Raw genomic sequence first — 20,044 nt, 5'->3', positions numbered from 1 at the left:
CTAAATAACATGCTTAAGTTCACACATCTAGTAAATGGCAGATCTAGGATCCAAATCCAGGTCCTCTGACTTCAAATCTAATTTTTTTAAAAAAGAATACCACATTGCTTCAAGTAACTCTGCAGTCTCCTTCTCTTTTCTGAAAAGAACTCTCAGTCTTTCAGCCTTTATCCTTTCCTTATAAGCTTTTGAGTGCTGCCCTTTGCTCATCTTTGTGACCTCCTCAGAATTCTCTCTCTAAGAGCTTCACAAAATTTTTTAAACTGGAGCTCAGAACTGGCCATAGTAAGGATGTGAAAAAAAATTGAGAAAAATAGGTAAATTTGGGGGTGATTCCTTCATGCTATATTGCTATTGAGTCGTTTGGCCCATAATCCTTACTCTGGAGCCATAAGGCATTTGAAATGAATAAATATTTCTCATCCCATCCCAGTATTGGACTAATCAGAAATTAGAGGAAAACCATATTGGTGATCCTAAGGTGAGAAATCTTCTTTGAGAGACATCATTTCATCCTCATAATCAACTATCCATAAAGATCTAGAACTTAATCTCTTCCCTGGGTCTTTGGATACCCATGAAGGAAATAATCTGGAAGCCAATTTCCCTTCCTTTTTTCACCTAAGGAGGTCTGCCTTGAACAGAAAGGTAAGAGAGACAATTTCCATCCTTGCAATCTGGGTCCTGATGTGTCTCTGCTCTTGGTAACAGAGAAATGAGTAGTATGTGTAGACAAATGCCATTTTGGCTTTAATTACCATTGATTTTCTCTTCACAATCATTTATAAAAGGGCTCATCTGGGGAAATGTTACATAAAGTATTTCACTGAACTCCCCAAATTTATCTGATGTACGTTGTCTGGATCTGACTCGTATTTCATATTCTCTATCCAACCTCAAGGAGTACACTGGAACAGATGTGGAGCGTACGAGTTCCATCTACAAAGACAAAAACATCACCAACAATTTTCTGGTTAAAAAAAGCTGAAAAATGATGGTAAACTCTAGAAGTTTCTCATAAAAATTGTCACGGATAATCATATGATAATATTTGCTTCATTCTACACAGTACATGTGCGCTAGAAAAGTTTTGAGCAGGCAATATATTTGTCTTAAGTTCCATATATGACTATATTGGAATTACCTTACAAAATTATTTATATTGTTTCTAGTTAATGAGAAGAAGATCCCAGGGTGAAGTTTTTGTTAAAACAAATAATCCTCCTGGAAGGTGGTATGGCTTGTGCAAGCTCCACCATCTACAAGTCAGGTTTTCTGAAAGAATAGGTAGACCTCAGTTTAAGTTTTTGATGTACCAGTGGGATAAAAGGATCATTGGATGCCTATTAGCTGTTAGCAGAGAAGTGGGAGAGATTCTTTTGGGGATGCTACTTTAAAGTAGGTCTGTATTGAGGTGGTGAGGCAATTAAAGAGGGAAAAGATAAGACCATATAAAATAGAAACATATGTCCACATGTAAAAGCCATACCAACCTACAGAGTTCATGATCTCAGAGGGGACATTGAGAATCATGGAAATGACAAAGAATCATGAACCACAGGCCTAGAAAGCTCTTTCAGATGAGGTCACTCTATTGTTAGTGCTTCTAAAGGCAGTGGTAATCTAGAAATGTTTGTAATGAAAAAGCAAAACACGTCAATAAAATTTAAAAAAGAAAAAAAAAAGAAGTCCTCTGGTCCTTCTTAATTCCATTCATTAAGAATTTGCTAAGGGCTTTCTTGTTTCTCCAAAGGCTTAAGAGCTACCTGGAAAGACAATTCTGAATGCTATAAAAATATTATAAGAAAGTCTCTGGCTTCCCTTAGTAAGGTATATAGCCCCCAAAGCCAGCATTTTCCCATCATCTCTTTGAGGCAAGGATGATGTGATGCTATTTGGACTGGGAAGAAGGTCTTTCTAAAAGATATTGCTCCTCAAGAGGCAGGCCAAACTAGGGATGATATCTCCCCAAGTCAAATATTCAAAGCAGATATTCAATATGTGCTTTTCATATATTTGGGGGCAGAACACCATGTGCCTGTTTATAGAAAATGTGGGGCACTCAATTTTTCAACATCATGGATTTTTCACATAAATAAAATTTCCATAATTTGTTTTATTAAGTCAAAAGTTGGACTCAGAGGATTCTAAACCATATTTCCCTTTCACCTCAGACTGTTTTTCCACTTGAAAAGTATTTATTTTCTCATAATTGCATGGAGTGTCATGGCTTCTTTTAATCCAATCAAACTGAATTCAACAAACATTTTTAAGTTGCCTACTATGTGCAAGGCATTAATTACTCTAGAGTCTGGGAATACAAAGACAGGAAAAAAAATCCCTGTCCACAAAGACTTTTCCCATTCTATATACTTCAATATATGTAATAAATATATCCTTGAATAGTTTTCTGGTAAGCCAAAATTATATGAATCAAACCCACTATCTTTTGAATTGCAATTTAAAAAATATGTTTCTATCCTTGGAACCTTGAGTATTGTTTTTGCTGTGATTACCCACAACTGATTCTTTTTTTTTTTAAACCACCATAACCCTTTTGAGATTTCACTAGTAAGACTATCACCAATCTTTTCCTCATTTCCCCTGTACCTAACACTTTTGTTTTCTCCCTGTTTCCTCCTATTCTCCTTTTACATTCTGTCTTTCTCTTTTTGGTTAGCTCCCTACCACTGGCTTCTATTTTCTTTGGATGTGATTTACTTCCTTTTATATATCCACTCCCATGCATTCTGCTGTTTCCTACTTTTTCCTGCCCTTTAGCTTAATTTTTTCCAGACATAAAGCAATCTGAGCTCAGCTACTGGTTTAGATGCAGAGATAGGCAGGATAGAAGTGTCAAACTGTATCAAGTAGTTCTGTAAATATCTTTTGTCCCATGCTGTATATGCCATATAAACTGTCAGAAGACGGGTTCTTTTGCTAATGCTGCCCTGTTAGCAAACTTCAGGCAAGTCTTTTAACTACTCTGAACCTCTGTTTCCTCATATGTAAAAAAGAGACAGTAAAATTACTTGCCTTACATATGTCATGGAATTGATGTGAGGTAAGTAAATAAACTACAAAATGCTATCTATATGATTGTGATACATTATTATTGTATTTAAACATTTCAAACATTTATAATTTTTAGCAGGCATTATAGCACAATGAATAACTTCAAGGTCACTAATATAATTTCCAAATGCATTTAAAAATGAATTATTTTAAAAGCAGTGTTCCCAGACTCATCATTATGAGAAAAATAACATTTTATTAAATTGTAAAATTTGCAAAGTGCTTTGCAAGCTTAGTTGTTGTGCAGTTGTTTTTCAGTCATTTATGACACTTCATGACCTGGTTTAGGATTTTCTTGGCAAAGATATTGGAGTGGTTTGCCTTTTCCTTCTCTGGTTCATTTTACAGATAAAGAAACTGAGGCAAACAGGGTTAAGTGACTTGCCCAACGTCATACAACTAGAAAATGTCTGCGGCCAGATTTGAACTGACTCCAGGCCTGGCCCTCTATCCACTAAGCTACCTAGCTTACAAACATAACCTTATACTAATCCTGTGAGATGGGTACCTTCCCCCCCTTCATAGAAGAGGAAACAGAGAAACTAAAAGTCTGAGACAAAGTGATTTTCCATGATCCCAAAGCTAGTAAATAGTAGAGGTGCTATTTGAACCCAGGTTCTGACTCCAAGGCCAGTATTCTACTCATTGTGCCATGCTCCCTGTAAACAGTGGCCCTCCTAAATCACTCTTGAAGCTTTTGCTGTCTCTGCTTACTTAATCCTCCTCTCTTCACTGTTACCCTTTCGTTCATGTTCCAACATTTAATACAACTTTCTGTCACAGCTAGAGTTGATAGTTTAATCAAAATGGGGGAACTCTAGAAACCAAAACTCAGGAAGGCGGCATTGTAATACTCTGAAAGCTTCTCACTGTCCACATTTCTTCCAGTGACAGAACTGGCACAGTCACCAGTGGTTCACCAGAGTGGACAGTACCCAGTGCCTCAAAATTCTGAGGGAGATACAATGCCAGAAAGCTGGATATGCTCTGAAGATGGGCCAGAAACAACTTGGCTAGGTCAGGCCTGCGGTTAGCCTGCTTTGGAATTAGACAGACACTGAAATAAGCACGATTATCTTGTTTTTCTTCTTGTTCTGCACCATGTGGAGTTTATCTAAGTGCTGAGTTCCCACGGACTTGGCAATGAGAGCCTTTGTGGGGGTTTGGAATGAGACAGGCAACCAGTTCTATATTTGCTCACACAAGGACCCCTTTTGCCTGGTTATCCCTCCCACAGGAACATATCTTTCTGAAATGGCTCAAAGAGGATATGCTTCCTCTGGGATACCCCTCCTAGAACTTGTATTAGTGGGTTCTCAACAGCTGTAATTCTATGCACATGAGATTGCTGGGGCTCCATCCCTCCCCACATTTAGGCATGTTCCCAAACAAAGCTGCTTGGTCAGAGTCTGCAATGGGACACTACTGCAGCAGCGTATGGAAGCGGGGGTTGGGGGAAATCATATTTCTTTCCTTCCTCCGTGTCTTCAATATAAACTCACAGACACCTTCCCTCTGCTCCCTCACAGAACCACAATAGTGTCTCATTGACTAGTTCAGTTATCCATGACATAGATAAAGGGATGAAAGGTCTCATTTACCCAGAGCCAGGATTCCCAGCCTGGAGGAACCCAACAGTTCTCTGCTTCACCCCTGGGGTATAAGAGGCTTATTAAGGAGATATGGGGAATAATTGGTAAATAATTATATTACTCTGTTTAACTTAATCTATTCCATTTCTTTTCTTTTGGAGGGCAATTGGGGTTAAGTGACTTACCCAAAGTCACATAGCTAGTAAGGGTGTCAAGCATCTGAGGCCGAATTTGAACTCAGGTTCTTCTGACTCCAGGGCCAGTGCTCTGTGCTACTGCTAGGTGTGCCACCTAGCCCCCCCCCCCCATCTATTCTATTTCTTATGAACAAATGTACACAAACCCTAGAATTTCCCTCCTTTCTTACTGAATGGCTTACCCATACTCTTATTGAGTATGGACAGGTTTACCGAAAGCCAAATAGCATGGGGATCAAGAAGGTTTGGGAACTTCTGGTCCAGGGCCCAGTGGAATTAAAACCAGGTAAAAGGTGGATTTGGCACTAGATGTAAGGCTAAGGATCCAGATAAAAAGAATAGTCTTAGTTTCATAGATTTAGAGGTAGGAGCTACATGAAAGGTCATTTATCTCAACCCTCTCTTTCTCCAGAGGGGAAAACTCAGGCCCAGATAGGGACTAAATCACACAGGTAGCAAGTAGCAAAGCTAAGCCTTGAACCTGGCTCTTCTGACTTTGATTCCACATCTTGTCACTGTATCTTCTTGCCTCCCCAGAGGGCAGTCTTCCCTCCCTTTCTCCTATCAGAATCCAGAATGTTAATGGAAATGAAAGACAAGTTTGAAGTGAAAGGTACTGAAACCAAAGCATTTATACTGAGGTACCATATTCATGTCTTACCTTTTTCCACTGGGTGTCATTTATTTCTTTGTACTGAAGCTCATACTCCAAGAGGATCCATCCTTTCTGAACATCTGCATTGGGAGGTGGCCCCCATCTCACCTGGATGTCGGCATGGATCCCTGTGAGGCTGGTGTTCAGCAAAGTCCAGTTGAGGCCAATGGGTGGATCTGGTTGTACTGTTCATTTCAATAGTGTGTTAATGAATATGTACAGAAACAATGCTTTGTATTAACTGTTGTATTAAGTACTAATTAATAATCAACTGTTGTATTAATACAATATTAACTTCTGATGAACTCCAAGCCCTTCCTGTAGTTTCATTGTATACTTGCTGAATCCTTTCAATATTCCCATTTTTAAAAACATTTTTATTTACTGATGGTCTGCCTCTATTTTAATATTGTTTCTGTTTAAGCCATTCACAGAAACTTTCCTTTTGAGTTTAAAAAAATGATATGAAAATTTTTGGAAGATTGGTGAAAACATCTTGTATCTATAATTCTGACTTTTCCTTTAGCTTTGATGACAATCATACTTTGCAGCTTTGTTGAGGAATTCTGTTTTTATCTAAAACATAATAAAAGTGAGAAAAAGCAAGATCTACAATACCATATTTGCCAGGTCTAGAACCAAGACTAAATAAAACTCATCTTCAGATATAATGAGAATATGATGGTCACTGTGATTTTCTCTCAGAATAATATGTGTAGGAAATTAAACTGATCTCTAAAAGAGAGATGCAATATTTTCTGATCTCAGTATTCAACCTACTATCTTTGTAATTGGAGAATTGGTACTGATACACCTGTGTATCTTCAGCTATGTTTTTCTGTAGTACCCTGCCTATTATGTCATAACATAGGCATTGGTAGCTTTTTCAGAGTTGAGAAACAGCAGCTGTGATGTAGAAGCCAGTCTACACCAAATATTTGACATTTTGTAGAGATCCTGATCATTGGCATTTAAAAAAAGATATTTTTCTGGACCTCAGTATTAGGGGCTTTAAAAATAACAACTTGTTAATTCAAAATAATATTTTCCCTTTAAAAGTCTGTTATAGTTTTATCCATGGGAAAAAAACAGTAAGAAAGATGCATTACCATCTTCCTTGTTGCTGCACCCCAAGAACCACTGGATCTTTCCATACAATTTGCAGCTGGAACCTCTCCTCTAGGTAGTCTCCCTCTTTTAAAATATGAATTTGGTGAAAGCAGGGACTGTCTTGCTTCTCCATCTGTATCCCCAGGCACAGTATTTTACAAATAGTAAGCACTTAATGGAGGCTTTTTCATTTATCTATTAGCTCATTCATAAACCCACAGAATCTGAAATAACTTGGATTGCCAGGATGCATCAGAGAGAAGATAATGACATGTTGTTGGGGGCCTTTTTGCCTGACTGAAAAGCCAGGGGTCAAAGGAGAAGGTCCTTAACTGTGACTTTCTCTTTCATTTGTTTAACAATAGGTCTCTCTGTTGTGCTGTAGTGAAGGCTGTAGTCTGTTATTTTGCACTCTTCCATGACATGAACATGCTAGCAACTGTACTTTTTGAGGACAGAAGCCCAGAATCCATTGGCTATATTTTGCATGTTAAACTCCTATTCTGTGTCTACACAACTACTCATCTGGGTCACGGACTACTTCCTCATCTGTAAAATAAGGGGTTTTGATGAAATGGTTTCCAAGATCCTTTCCAACTCTAATCCTAGGATATCATGATACAAGGGAATGAGATGTTCAGTACAAGGGAATTTCCTAGATAACTGATGTGTGCCCTTTGAACCCCTCCCATTAAAAAAAAATAACCATTTCAATAGAAATCTTTCCAAACCATATTACATACTTCCCTGCCTCCTCAGAGGCTACTGACCACAAAATATAACTTCGTTTCTTGATGGTTCAAAGTTGCTATTTCAAACATAAATTGATGCTAGGATATAGCCTCATTCCCCTCTCATCAATAAAATGGGGAGGATGAGGTATTTGTTCTCTAAGCTTTCTTCTAGATCTGACCATCTAGGATTCTGCTGTGCAGTAAACAGTGATACCTTCAAGGCCTGTTTACCCCTACAACAAATCACCCCTAGACCATTATAGTTTTTGAATTGTTATGTATGAGGTTTTTTTTTTTGTTTGTTTTTTGTTTTTTGTCAAGGTCTAATACTTGCTAATAGCTTCCTGTTGCTTTCTTTGTGGTAGTCATCAGAGTGCTGGGATTGGGAACCTAACCACAATCATTAAAATCTCGTGCAAATTGTTGGTGGAGTTGCAGACTGGTTCAGCCATTCTGGAGAACAATTTGGAATTACGCCCAAAGGGGATACTAAGATGTCTGTATTCCAAAGAAATCAAGAACAAAGAAAAGGAACTACACACACAAAACATATCTAGAGTAGGTCCTTTTGCAGTAGCAAAGAACTGAAATTTATGGGATACCCATCCATTGGGGAATGGCTGAACACGTTGCGGTATATGATTGTGATGGAGTACTACTATGCTATAAGAAATAAGCTATAATGGAATACTATGCTATGCTATAAGAAATAAGCAGGATACTGGGGAAGATTTACATGAACTCTGGAAAGGTGAAGTGAGCAAAACCTGGAGAACAGTGTACACAGCAACAGCAATATTGAATGATGATCAACTGTGAATTATTCTCAGCTCAGCAATACACTGATTGAAGACAATTTTGAAGGATTTATGATGAAAAATCCAATTCACCTTAAATGATAGAACTGATGGAGTTTGAATGCAGATTGAAGAACATTTTTAAACTTTATTCTTCTTGTCTTTTTTGGTCTCTTTTCTTTCATACCATGGCTAACACAAAAATGTTATGCATGATGCATTTGTAAAATCTATATCAAATTGCATGCCTTCTCAATGAGGGGGGAAGATGGAGGGAGAAAATTTTGATTTCAAAATAAAAGAAAAAGAACGTGAAATATTTGTTTATGTGTAATTAAGAAAAAGATTGAAAAAGTGAAATAATGCAAAACGAGGGCAACTCCCTTCCCCATTTGAGCAATTGGAAGCTTTTCTGTAGAGTGCATCAACCTCAGCGCATACATTTTAAAATCTCCTAGGGCTGTTCAGAAGCCCCCTTCCTCCTTTTTCTTCTTCTCCCCAGGATACTTTTGTTTACTAGATAAGAGAACACCAGATAATAATAATAATACTATCTGGCATTTATATAGTGCTTTAATGTTTGCAAAACACTTTATATATGCTAACTCATTTGATCCTCACAACAACCCTGGGAGATAAATCAGATTAAAAAAAAACAACTCTTAAAAATTTTTTTGCTCATTACATGCCAAATAATCATCTTGATTTTGTTTTTTTACTTAATTGGCCAAAAGGATTGATTGTTTTGGTACTATGCAAACATGATTAAGCTCATTTTGGCTCTTCACTGAATGAGAACATAAAATTTTGGAATGGCTATGTAATGTTGTCCATAATAAACAAAATCTGGCCTTTTGTTCCATCTTCCATTAAAACAGTACAAAAGCCAATGCATTTCAGTTGATATAGATTATACTATAAGAGCCATGAATCATCAGGCTTGGGGACCTGCAGAGTCCATCTGCTCTGTCTCCTTGAAAGATTCCACAGCCTTTTCTGTTCCTATTCCATGTAAGCAACCTAAGTCCCTTCTACTCCCTACCTCAACTTCCCTTCTTCTTGCCCTCCTCATTAGGAAGATATGCCAGCTGCCAATTCTGCAAAATAACTTTCCACATGTTTATAAAGTATTATTGTTATTTTTTTCTTAGACACTTTCATGGGGCATGTCCATTTAATCATTTCAGGGAATTACAAGGTCACTTAGTGTCAAGCCATGTCAAGCAAAACACAAACCTGAGATTTACCTATTTCATCAACAGTGAAACATCTTTTCTCTAATTCATGACTAATATTTCTTAGCTTGATACAATAGGGTGTCCAAATGGAGGTATATGATGAATTGAAATAACAGCTGTTTTCACCAGCAGAGACATAATCAGGGCATTCTTTCCACTCTTCATCAATCCTGAAATGAAGAGAATAAAGGGTGAATTGTTTTAGCAGTCATGTGACAACTGAAATGGAAGTGAGATGCATCATGGGTCAGATTAAACAGCGCCTATTCTAACTTAAATGACATATGGTGAAGTGCTCTAAGACTGATGGTTCAAGAGGGGTCTAGATCTAAGGACCACAAAATCAGAGTCACAAGGGAACTTATTTCACACTCTTTTACCTAAGAGTTATCTCTAAAACAAACCCAACGAGAAGAGGATAGTCTCTTTAGAAGTCTCTTGAGCTGGAGGTTCCATGACCTCACTTGACAATACACTAGAGTGCTTATTTTTTTAATCTGAAACTTCTTCCTTAGGAGTCACCTAAATAGCTAAGGGCAAGTCTTACAGAAATTTAATTCAGTTTCCTCTTATTTACTTTGTACATTACATAGCTAGGAAGTGTCTGAGGTAGGATTTGAACCCCAGTATTTCTTTTTTTTTTTTCATGGTAAGCACTTAATAAATGTTTATTGATGGAATGGCACATTCCGGTGGGGGGGGGGGGATATTTACCTTTCATAAATGGCAAAATAAGTTGCAACTTTAAAATTGAAATATAATGAAACATTCCAAAGCTGATAAAAAGCACATTCTATTTCAAAAGAGTCTTTGGAGAGGAGAGAGAACACAATGGAATCTTTGGCTTTCCATGCCACTCAGAGAGTCCTCCAATACAGAAATCCTGTCGCTGTGCAGTTACTCCCTTCATGAAGGAAAAGGGATATGGCTGGAATGTAGGGTCTTGCAGTTAGTTCTTTGTGTTTCTCCTCTGCCAAAATTTGGCCATTGGGTTTCAGACCATACTTATCAAGGGAATTTTTGTCCACAACTGCAGAAATGTTAAGAAGAGGATTTCCCATGCCAAAAAGAATATTTTCCCTGACGGACTGCATGGCTGCCCCTCGGCCCCCAGCGCCGCAGCCCCGCCGAGGCTGGTCTGCTGATACCCGGCTCTCGCCAGCGCTGCCGCGTCCTCAGGCACTCTTGCCCGGGCTCCCGTCCCCAGCCCCGAACCCTGGTATTTCTAATTCCAAGTCTGACAGACTGTCAGTTCGTTGATGGTAGGGACTATTTCAACTTTCTCTGTTTAACCCTAGCTCCAAGTAGAGCAGCTGGCACAGAGTAGGCACTTAATAGTATTTCCTAATTGATGAATTAGCTCTGTCCCCAGAAGAGATGGAGAATGCCTAGCCACCATCCTCTATGAAATGAGCTTTTAAGTCCACAAAGGCCATCTCTCGTTCCTCTCTCCAAAAGTCATCTCAACTGTGATAGAATCTCAACAGTATTGTCTCCTGTTGTTATTGTTATTGAGTCGTTTGCCCAACTCTTCATTTGCCCATTTCTTTTGTTTGTGACCCTCGTTTCTTGGCAAAGATACTGGAGTGGTTTGCCATTTCCATCTCCAGCTCATTTTACAGATAAGGAAACTGAGGTAAACAGGGTTAAATGACTTGCCCAGGGTAACACAGATAGTAAGTGTCTGAGCCCGGATTTGAACTCAAGAAGCTGTCTTCATTCAATCCACTGTGCCACCTAGCTGAGACTCCTAAGCAGAGCTGGGCTCATTTCCAAGGATTGGCAAGGTAGACAGCAGGCTCGTATAATAGTATACATACAAAACAGTGTGTTCATGTTGGGGGTGTTGGCTGACACACAAAGGTAATCTTTATATATGACTTTTTTTTTTTTTAAAGCAATCGGGGTTAAGTAACTTGCTCAAGGTTACACGGCCAGGTGTTTCTGGGTGGGTGCTAAGTGTCTGAGCTCGGGATTCGATCTCCAGGTCTTCTCAACACTGCAGCCGGTGCTCTTACTCGCTGTGCTACCTGGCTGCCCCTATATATGACTTTTTAATAGAAGCACATTTAAAAAATATTGATATCTTTTTTTACATCACTTTTATTTCTGAATATGTATATCCCTTCTGCCATCCATATTAAAACCCATTATAGGAAATTTGCTTTTTTTGGCTCCCCCTGACCCCTCCAAACACAGTGTCACAGGCTTACAGGGGTTCCCCATAAACTTGCATATGCAGGGAATACTTCTCTCTGTCTACTGTACTGTACGACCCTACCTTAATACACATAGTTTTGGTGTCAGACAATTGACTTCTCCATTGCAAATAAATATGCATTGTGTGATGACTCACATCTAACAGTGTATCTGTATCATGTATCTGATTTCTCTTTTTAGAACAAAACTATTAATGAATGACTGGTTGACTGAGGTTGACTGAGTGTTTTTCACATTTAGAGTATCTGGCACTAAGAAGGTGTTCTAGCAAAATGTTCCAGCAGGTTCAATGAGTCTGTGTTAGTGTGGGTACGATGAGGTCAGCGTCTACCTCATCTTTGGCTACTTTTGCCAGTCAGTTCTCCCACTGACTAACTCGTCTGCTCTCCTAAGGCAGGACAGTCAAACAGGGCCTTTAGGAAAGAACCTCATCACTCAGGGAACTCTGGTGCAAAACCCCCAAAGCTCAGAGTCAAAGGCTGATTTTTCTGTCCTCCACACAAGATAAGGATTCACTTGATAAAAAGGGGAGGAGAAGAGGAAGGAGAACATTTTAGCTATGGAGCTCCCAGGGAGGAGGATGGGGAGGGAAGAGGAGTGGAGGGAAAGTCAGTCAACACATGTTTATTAAGCCCTTACTATGTGTCGGGCATTGTGTGAAATGCTGTGGATACAAGGAAAGGCTGAAGCAGGTCTTGCCTCGTGGCGCTCACACTCCAGTAGGGACTGCTACACAGAATACATTTTTTGGACATGGCTAATGAGCACTAACATGGGAATTAATTCTGCTGGATTTTCAAGTGATTTGTTATGAAGATTTTCCTTTTGTTAAAAAAAATGTTCAGTTGGGAAGAGGCAGTGGGAAGGAGAGAAAATAAATACTTGCAAAAAGAAATAAATCATAAGAAATTCCTTAAAACAACAAAAATACAAGTGGTAGCTGTTACTTGTTGATGTGGCCCTTGTTTTTGGTCCTTGAACATTGTCCTTCAGGGGAGGGGGCAGGGAAGGGACAGACCTGTCCCAGAAGAGATGGAGAATGCTGGTGTTAAAGGCAGTGGCCAAATTGGTGACAACCACTCCAGCCCTAGCCCCATCCCTGGCTTCCTATCCCTGTCCACCCTAGTCACAGAAAAGAGTGGCTTCTTTTATTACCCCTAAATAGTACCACCATTTAATTTAAAATAGGCTGGAGACTCAAGGAATAACTTATTTGATATAGGCATTTTATTAGCTTTTCAACGATACAACTTTAGAGCTAATAGTTACATTGTTTATCCTATAACACATGAAAGGTGGCATAAGAGAGATCATCAAAGATCCATGCGAACAAAAAAGGCAGCAGTTGTGGGAAAGAGGGGGTAACAGAGGGATAGAATCAGTACCACCCTAGTGGAGTTTCATGATGCCCCCACTGGGTTGGAAGACATGTGCAGAAATCACAAAATATAAGAGGGCATGAGTAGGCTATGATTTGTCAATAAGGGTATGGTTCCTTAAAATGGTAGTACACAAATTTTTTTTTTTTTTTGCCCCTGATAGGGGGTTGTCAGGGACAAAATATACGGACCCTGCAATTAAAAAGATCCCTCTGACCCCAGGATTATAGAAAACATTTTTCTTCCCCCATAATGTAAATAATTATGTACAGTTAATTCTAGGATAAAAAAGAAAAGAAAAACAAGAAAATCAGCTAAAATTGAATCCATGTGCTATAGCAGTAATTTACCTACAAATAGTTCATTATTTCTAATAGTCAAATGGGGATATATATTTTAAATTTTTAAAAAAAATTCCCTCCCTCGGTCTTTATGGGCTTAGGAAGGTAATTAATTGGGTGCATTTTAGAAAAGAACATACATAAGGTTTCACAGTATACTACAATATTCTCTCACAGGACAGAAACATGTCTCGGGTGGGAGGATAAATAGGTGGGAAATCCAAACTATATTTGCCACAGGGAAGAAGGTCAGTACTCTAGGGAGTGTGGCTTCCCTGGCCTGGGGCCATGGGGCTCCATGATCTTCTGCACCAGCCTGTATTAGAGTTGGGATATGCACAAACATAAAAACAGAGATCAGGAGTAGAATTTGTTAGGGAAAGTATGTTTATATATGTATGTATGTATGTGTATATGTATATATAAACATATCCACACATAATTGTAGCCTTCTGTGGGGAGGTGCAGGAGAGGAAGGGAGAAAAAGAAGAAAGTAAAAAGTGAACAGCAGAGAACAAAAAAAAAACTTACAAAGAAGCAAAGATGGACAGCTCTCAACACAATGTATAGTATTTATTATATAGGCTTTCTTGAAATGAAAATTTATTACTATATATTTTACAATCTACTGTGCACGTGACATGTTTTTTCTTTTCTTATTTTGTATTTAAGTTTCAATATATTTTTCTTTTCTTATTGTATATTTAAGTTATAGTATTTAAGTCTAAAATAAAAATGAGAAAAAGGAGAAGAAAAAGGAGAAGAAGAAGAAGGAGGAGGAGGAAGAGGAGGAGGAGGAAGAGGAGAAGAAGGAGAAGGAGAAGGAGAACAAGAACAAGGACTGGGGCCTGGTCTCAGTGTAAGGATAGTTATATTTCAGAGGCTTGGCTCAGTAAGTCCTAGGCTCAAGACAAACCCGAAACAAAAGCAGAACAGATCAAATGTGAGGAGGTGCTAAAAGACTTCTCTTTGGTCTCTCTGACAAAAATTGTCTCTCTCACTAACTCTCCCACCATTAGTACAGTCCTCACTTACTCCTGTTATCCCCCAAAAGACCCTTACTGAGTATCGCAAGTACCACGAAGGATACACAGATTCTGCTCTTAGGGCATCTCAGCGAGGGTGCACAGCTCCTCTGGACCCTCCCTATTGCTTGATGGCCCTTTTACTGACCCCCTTTAATTTTCCACAGTGACTATTCTAAAGCCTTTTTCAAAAGCCTGACTTGTGTACTCATAACCGTTTTCCCCTCCCCATACATTACAAGTGAAAATATATTATTTTATTGAGATTACAGTTATCTGACAGAAGCCCTGCCCCCCACGTGCCTCAAACAACTTCTGACTGTCATCACCCATGCCCTCTTTTCATCTGGTCACAGAGAAATCCCTGCTCCTTGTCAAGGATGCCTTTGATTCCACATCTTTCCACGTCTTGTAGGGCCTTGCTTTAGCAATGGCTCCCTTCCTCTCACGTATCTTTAACTTTTTCTTTCTCCTGGCTCCTACTCATACCCACCCATATGCCTGCAAACATGCTAGGAGCCCTTCAGCCCTAAAAAGGGCCTTCTCTTAACCTAATGCATCTAGTTACCTCCATCAGATTCTCCTCCCTTTATTGACAAGTTTATTTTAAATTTTGTCTCCACTGGGGCTCCATCCCCCTCTCTATACAGTCTGTCTTTAGGTTCTTAAAACTTGGTTTCTACTCACTCCTCCTACCTACTCTATTGGAAGTCCTCTCAACATTTTCCAGTGATCTCCTTGTCAGTATTTAAGAGCCTTCCCCTTCTCTCCCCACTCCCTTTCCCCAATCCTCATGTGTAGTACCAGATGTTGTTGTAACTCTTACTGAATGTCTTGGCATCTATCCCTACATGTTTATCCACCAGGGCAGCCTGGAGAAAGATGGCTTAGAAATCTCTAATAAACTGCCACCATCAAAAAGACAGCTTAAGAACATATACCCTACTAGGGGTGTGCTGGGGCAGCTTGAACTAGCTTACCAGTTATAATTGTTAAATTTTCAGTGTGAGTATTTACACCTTGGAAATTGGTAAAAGTTACAAATTGGGTCTTGATTTATTGTTTTGTGGACTGTATAGACTTAAGAAAGTGATGGAGAAAATTTGAATGAATATTAAACTGAAAAGTGTATCTTGTGTGTGTGTATGTATATATATACATATATATATATATTTTTTTTTCAGAGATGGTTGTTCATTGCTTATTCCTGCACCCTATTCATGGTGGGTCAGTAAAATTCACATTGATAGAACATCTTGTTAAATTCGCATTAACAAAAAGGTACATTTTATTTGTAAATAACCTGGCTCTTCTAGATGAGAAGCTAAAAAAGGACATGAACTAGAGCTTCTCTGGGCGATATAAACCAGTCAGAATTTCCAGACAACTTTATAAGTTCAGTTCTCAAAGCTTCCTCCACTCCCTTCTTTTCTGTAGACGTAAGAACTCTAATTGGTAGAGAGGAGGGAGGAACTGATACAGGTAGCAGTGGACAGAAAAAAAAGCAAGCAATGGAGGAAGGAGGGCATAAATGGAGTCTGTAAGGCAACAAATTTCCTCCTCCCTTCCAAGGTCATCACACAGAGCTGAAGTAATAAAAATAGCAAAATATTGACACTCCAATTTTACTGCTTTCGATCATAGCTGGTGAGTTTTAGTTTTACATTTTTCCCCCCAAATCAACAGAACAGCAGAGAAACCTAAAGAAGCAACAACAAAACCACTCTGAAGAAAATGTCTTTTAGTGAGAAGGAAGTAGCTTTTTGTGTGTGACAATTGGAATGATACATTTTACTAAGAATAAAGCATCTCGCTTAGCTAAATTGTTATATGACTGCTTCTTTCAAAAAGAAAATATTTTCATGCAAGAAGTTTCTGATCCAAACATTCTGGAGAGCAATTTGGAACTATGTCCAAAGGGCTATAAAACTGTGCATACCCTTTGACCCAGCAATACCAATTCTAGGAATTATATCCCAAAGAGATTAAAAAAAAAGAAAGGGACCCATAAAAAAATATTTATAGCAACTCTTTTTTGTGGTAGCAGAGAACTGGAAATTGAAGGGCAGCCTATCAATTAGGGCATGGTTGAATAAGTTGTGGTATATGATTGTGATTGAACACTACTGTGCTATGGGAAAGAAAAGCTGAATGCTTTCAGAAAAACCTGGGAAGACTTACATGAATTGATGCAAAGTGAAGTGAGCAGAACCAGAACATTGTACACAGTAACAGCAATATATATGATGATCAACTGTGAATTACTTAGCTATTCTCAGCAATGTACTGAGCCAAGAAAATTCTGAAGGACTTATGATGAAAAATGCTATTCACCCCACAGAGAAAGAACTGAAGGAGTCTGAATGCAGATTGCAGCATATCTTTTTTTCATTTTCTTATTTTTCTTTTTTTGTAACATGGCTAATAAACATATTTTGCATGATTTTACATGTAAAATTGATATTGCATTTTTTGCCTTTACAATGGAAGGGGGAAGGGTGGGAGGGAAAGAGAGAATTCAGAACTCAAATGTTTTTAAAAAATGAATGCTAAAAATAAATAAAAATAAATTGGGGGGAAAAAGATGTTTCACCTATTTTAGTGATGCCAAAGAATGCCTCTTTTTGCCACTAAAGCTTAGGCATCCAATGTGTCAAATGCTGGCTTGAACCTAGGGAACAGCAGGAAAATTTTAGCAAAAATGTTTTTCCCTAATTAGCTAGCATACATGAACTAGTAAGCTAGTAGGTCCTAACCACTTGGCCGCCACTATCTTAGTGCTGCCAGTAGGCATGGATCAATTAGTAACTATAAAACTAAAACTAAACATAATTAGTGTTTCCACCTGGGCCTACAGTCCCTCCATCATTTATTTATTTATTTATTTTTGTAGCTGCTTGGGCAAACTACTACTTTGAGCAGATTTTTTTTTAAATTTTAGATTTAAATACTAAAACTTAAATACACAATAATAAAAGAAAAAGAAACATTATAAACTTAAATACAAAATAAGAACAGAAAAAAGCATGTCATGTGCCCAGCAGAATATGAGAGGATTAAAAATATATAGCAATAAATTTCCATTTCTAGAAAGCCTATATATAATAAATACTATATGTTATGTTGAGAGCTGTCCATCTTTTCTTTGCTCCTTTGTAAGTTTTCTTTTATTCTCCATTGTGCCATTTTTACTTTGTTCTTTTCCCCCTTCCTCCCCCATCACTACAATTAAGCATGGATATATATATATATATATATATATATATATATATGTATGTATATACGTATACAGACACACACACCAACATATACTTTCCCAAACAAATTCTACTCCTGATCTTTGTTTATGTTTGTGCATATCTCTTATTTTCTATTACTCCTGACTTCTCTACCTCACTTTTTTTTTGCTTTTTGGAGTGGGAAAGGTAGGGCAGTTGAGGTTAAGTAACTTGCCCAAGGTCACACAGCTAGTTTTGTGTTAAGTGTCTCAGGGCAGATTCAAACTCAGGTCTTCCTGACTCCAGGGCCAGTGCTCTATTCACTGTGCCACCTAGCAGCCCCTCTCTACCTCACTTCTACCCACTACCTTGCCCTCCTATTACTTAGCCTACTTCCCTTCAAGAATCCCTCCCTTATCCTCCCCTTCCCATAAGTCTAAACAACCTTCTATAACACCCTTTGACCTATTTCCTCATCCTCTAAAGATCCCTCTGTTATCTTCCCAAGTATCTCTTCTTTATCCTCCCATTCACATTAATCTAAACACCCCTCTATACTCTCCTTAACCTATTCCCTCACCCTCCCCTCTTGAGATCCCTCCCTTATCCTCTCCCCCTCCCTATTCTCTTAGTATTTTATTTCTTTCTGAATTTAGAAGACTTTGATGCTCTCCTAGATATATATGTATTGTTCCCTCTTGAACCCATTCCCGCTGAATGTAGGTTTCCAGAAGTAACATCCCTCTTCCCCAATCTAATTCCTTTGTGTTGATTCTTCCTCTCAAACCTTATCTGTATAATAGAATTACTCATTTTAGCTGTTCCTAAACAGTTTTATTTTTTTTAAGTCATATCATACTCAAGTCTATCCCAATCTTTCTTATGAACTACCCAGTTACTAATAACAATCTCAGGCATACATTTTACATTTTACATACATAAAAGATAAACAGACCGTCCCTAATGAGTTCCTTGTAATTAGTCTTTGGTATGTACTTTATATTTCTCTTGGCTCTTGTATGTCAAATCTTCTATTAAGTTCAAGTTTTTTTTAATGAAGCCCTGAAAGTCTGACAATTCATTAAATATCCATTAAAAAAAAATTAAGATTACGCTTGGCTTTGCTGGGTATGATATTTTTGTCCAAAAGCCCAGTTCTTTTGCTCTTTGATATATAGTGTTCCAAGACCTACAGTCTTTTAGTGTCACTACTGATAGGTCTTGTATGATTCTAATTATGGCACCACCATATTTAAATAATTTTTCTTGTTACTCATAATATTTTATCCTTGAACTGGGGATTTTGGAATTTGACTATAATGTTCCTTTAGGTTTTCCTTGTCAAATCTCTTTCAGGTGTTGACTGTTGGATTTTTTTCTATTTCTAATTTCCCCTCTTGCTCTAATGCTTCAGGACAATTTTCCTTAATTATTTTCTGTATTATTGTATTGAGATTCTTTTGTTGAACATCTTTTTCAGGTCATCTGATTATTTTTATGTTTTCTCTTTTTGATCTATCCTCAAGGTCAGTTGTTTTTCTTTTTTTGATTTTTGGAGGGCAATTGGGGTTAAGTGACTTGCCCAAGGTCACACAGCTAGTTTTTTGTGTTAAGTGTCTGAGGCCACATTTGAACTCATGTCCTCCTGACTCCAGGGCCAGTGCCACTCACTGCGCCAACTAGCTGTCCCCTGTCAGTTGTTTGTCTTATGAGATGTTTCACATTCTCTTCACTTTTTTCATTTTTTACATTTTGTTTTATTATTTCTTGATGTCTTATAACTTTGCTGGCTTCCCTTTGCCCAATTCTCATTTTCAAGATTCTGGATCTCCTTTTCTAATCAGTTGACTTTCTTTTCACAATCTTGTTTTTCTTGGATGATGATTCTTTTTTTAAGTTTTTCTTAAATTTCTCTCATTTTATTTTTAAAGTCTTTTAAAAATTCTTCTATGAATTCTTTTGTGGCAGGTGACCATTCAACATTACTCTTTAGAGTAGAAGAGGGTTTCCTTGAAAACAAGCCCAGTCTTCTCTATTCCCATAGTAACTCTCTATAGTTGAATTCTTTCTCCTTTACCTGTGCATTTTTTAAAAATTTGTAGTAGCTTGCTTTTTATAATCAATTACCTCTAGCCTGGAGGTATAGGGGAATGGTAGCTCTTACCTCAGATCCTCTTTCAGTTCTCCCCTCTGCCCTGGAACTGAAACCAAGACTGCCAACCTCCTGTAAGTGCCCCTGGCCAGTGGTATCCTTACCCCGCTTCTGTACTCACCAGGCTTGGGTTGGCCCCTTCTTGCCCCCGCTGCACTGAGTCCCTGCAGCACAGCTGGGTCTGGCATTCCTTCTCAGCAGAGTTTCCCTCAGTTTTCTCCAGCTCAGATGCCCAAATCCCCGCATTGATCTGGGCGTAAAAGTTCTGTGTCTATGGCTGAGGCAGTCTCCCAATCCAGCTAACCCCAGGG

At 38.4% G+C, this 20,044-nt stretch overlaps 1 protein-coding gene across 2 annotated transcripts in view; it reads right to left on the bottom strand.

Moving 5' to 3' along the window:
- The window catches only part of GHR (growth hormone receptor), a 354,244-nt gene that overhangs the window by 13,396 nt on the left and 320,804 nt on the right, over positions 1–20,044 (bottom strand). For both annotated transcript variants that reach the window (XM_069096239.1, XM_069096240.1), the window contains exons 5-7: positions 9,408–9,568; positions 5,526–5,704; positions 759–939 (exon numbers count right to left, since the gene is read on the bottom strand). In XM_069096239.1, coding sequence (XP_068952340.1) covers positions 759–939; positions 5,526–5,704; positions 9,408–9,568 — 521 coding nt within the window. The remainder of the gene's footprint in view (positions 1–758; positions 940–5,525; positions 5,705–9,407; positions 9,569–20,044) is intronic.

Source organism: Petaurus breviceps, unplaced genomic scaffold (assembly GCF_028583685.1).
Source record: "Petaurus breviceps papuanus isolate PSGF00001 unplaced genomic scaffold, PetGlider_PUasm1.0 229, whole genome shotgun sequence".
In the NCBI taxonomy this organism is placed as follows: domain Eukaryota; kingdom Metazoa; phylum Chordata; class Mammalia; order Diprotodontia; family Petauridae; genus Petaurus; species Petaurus breviceps.
The sequence above is the reverse complement of the archived record's forward strand: the minus strand, read 5'-3'. Positions and strand labels throughout refer to the sequence as shown.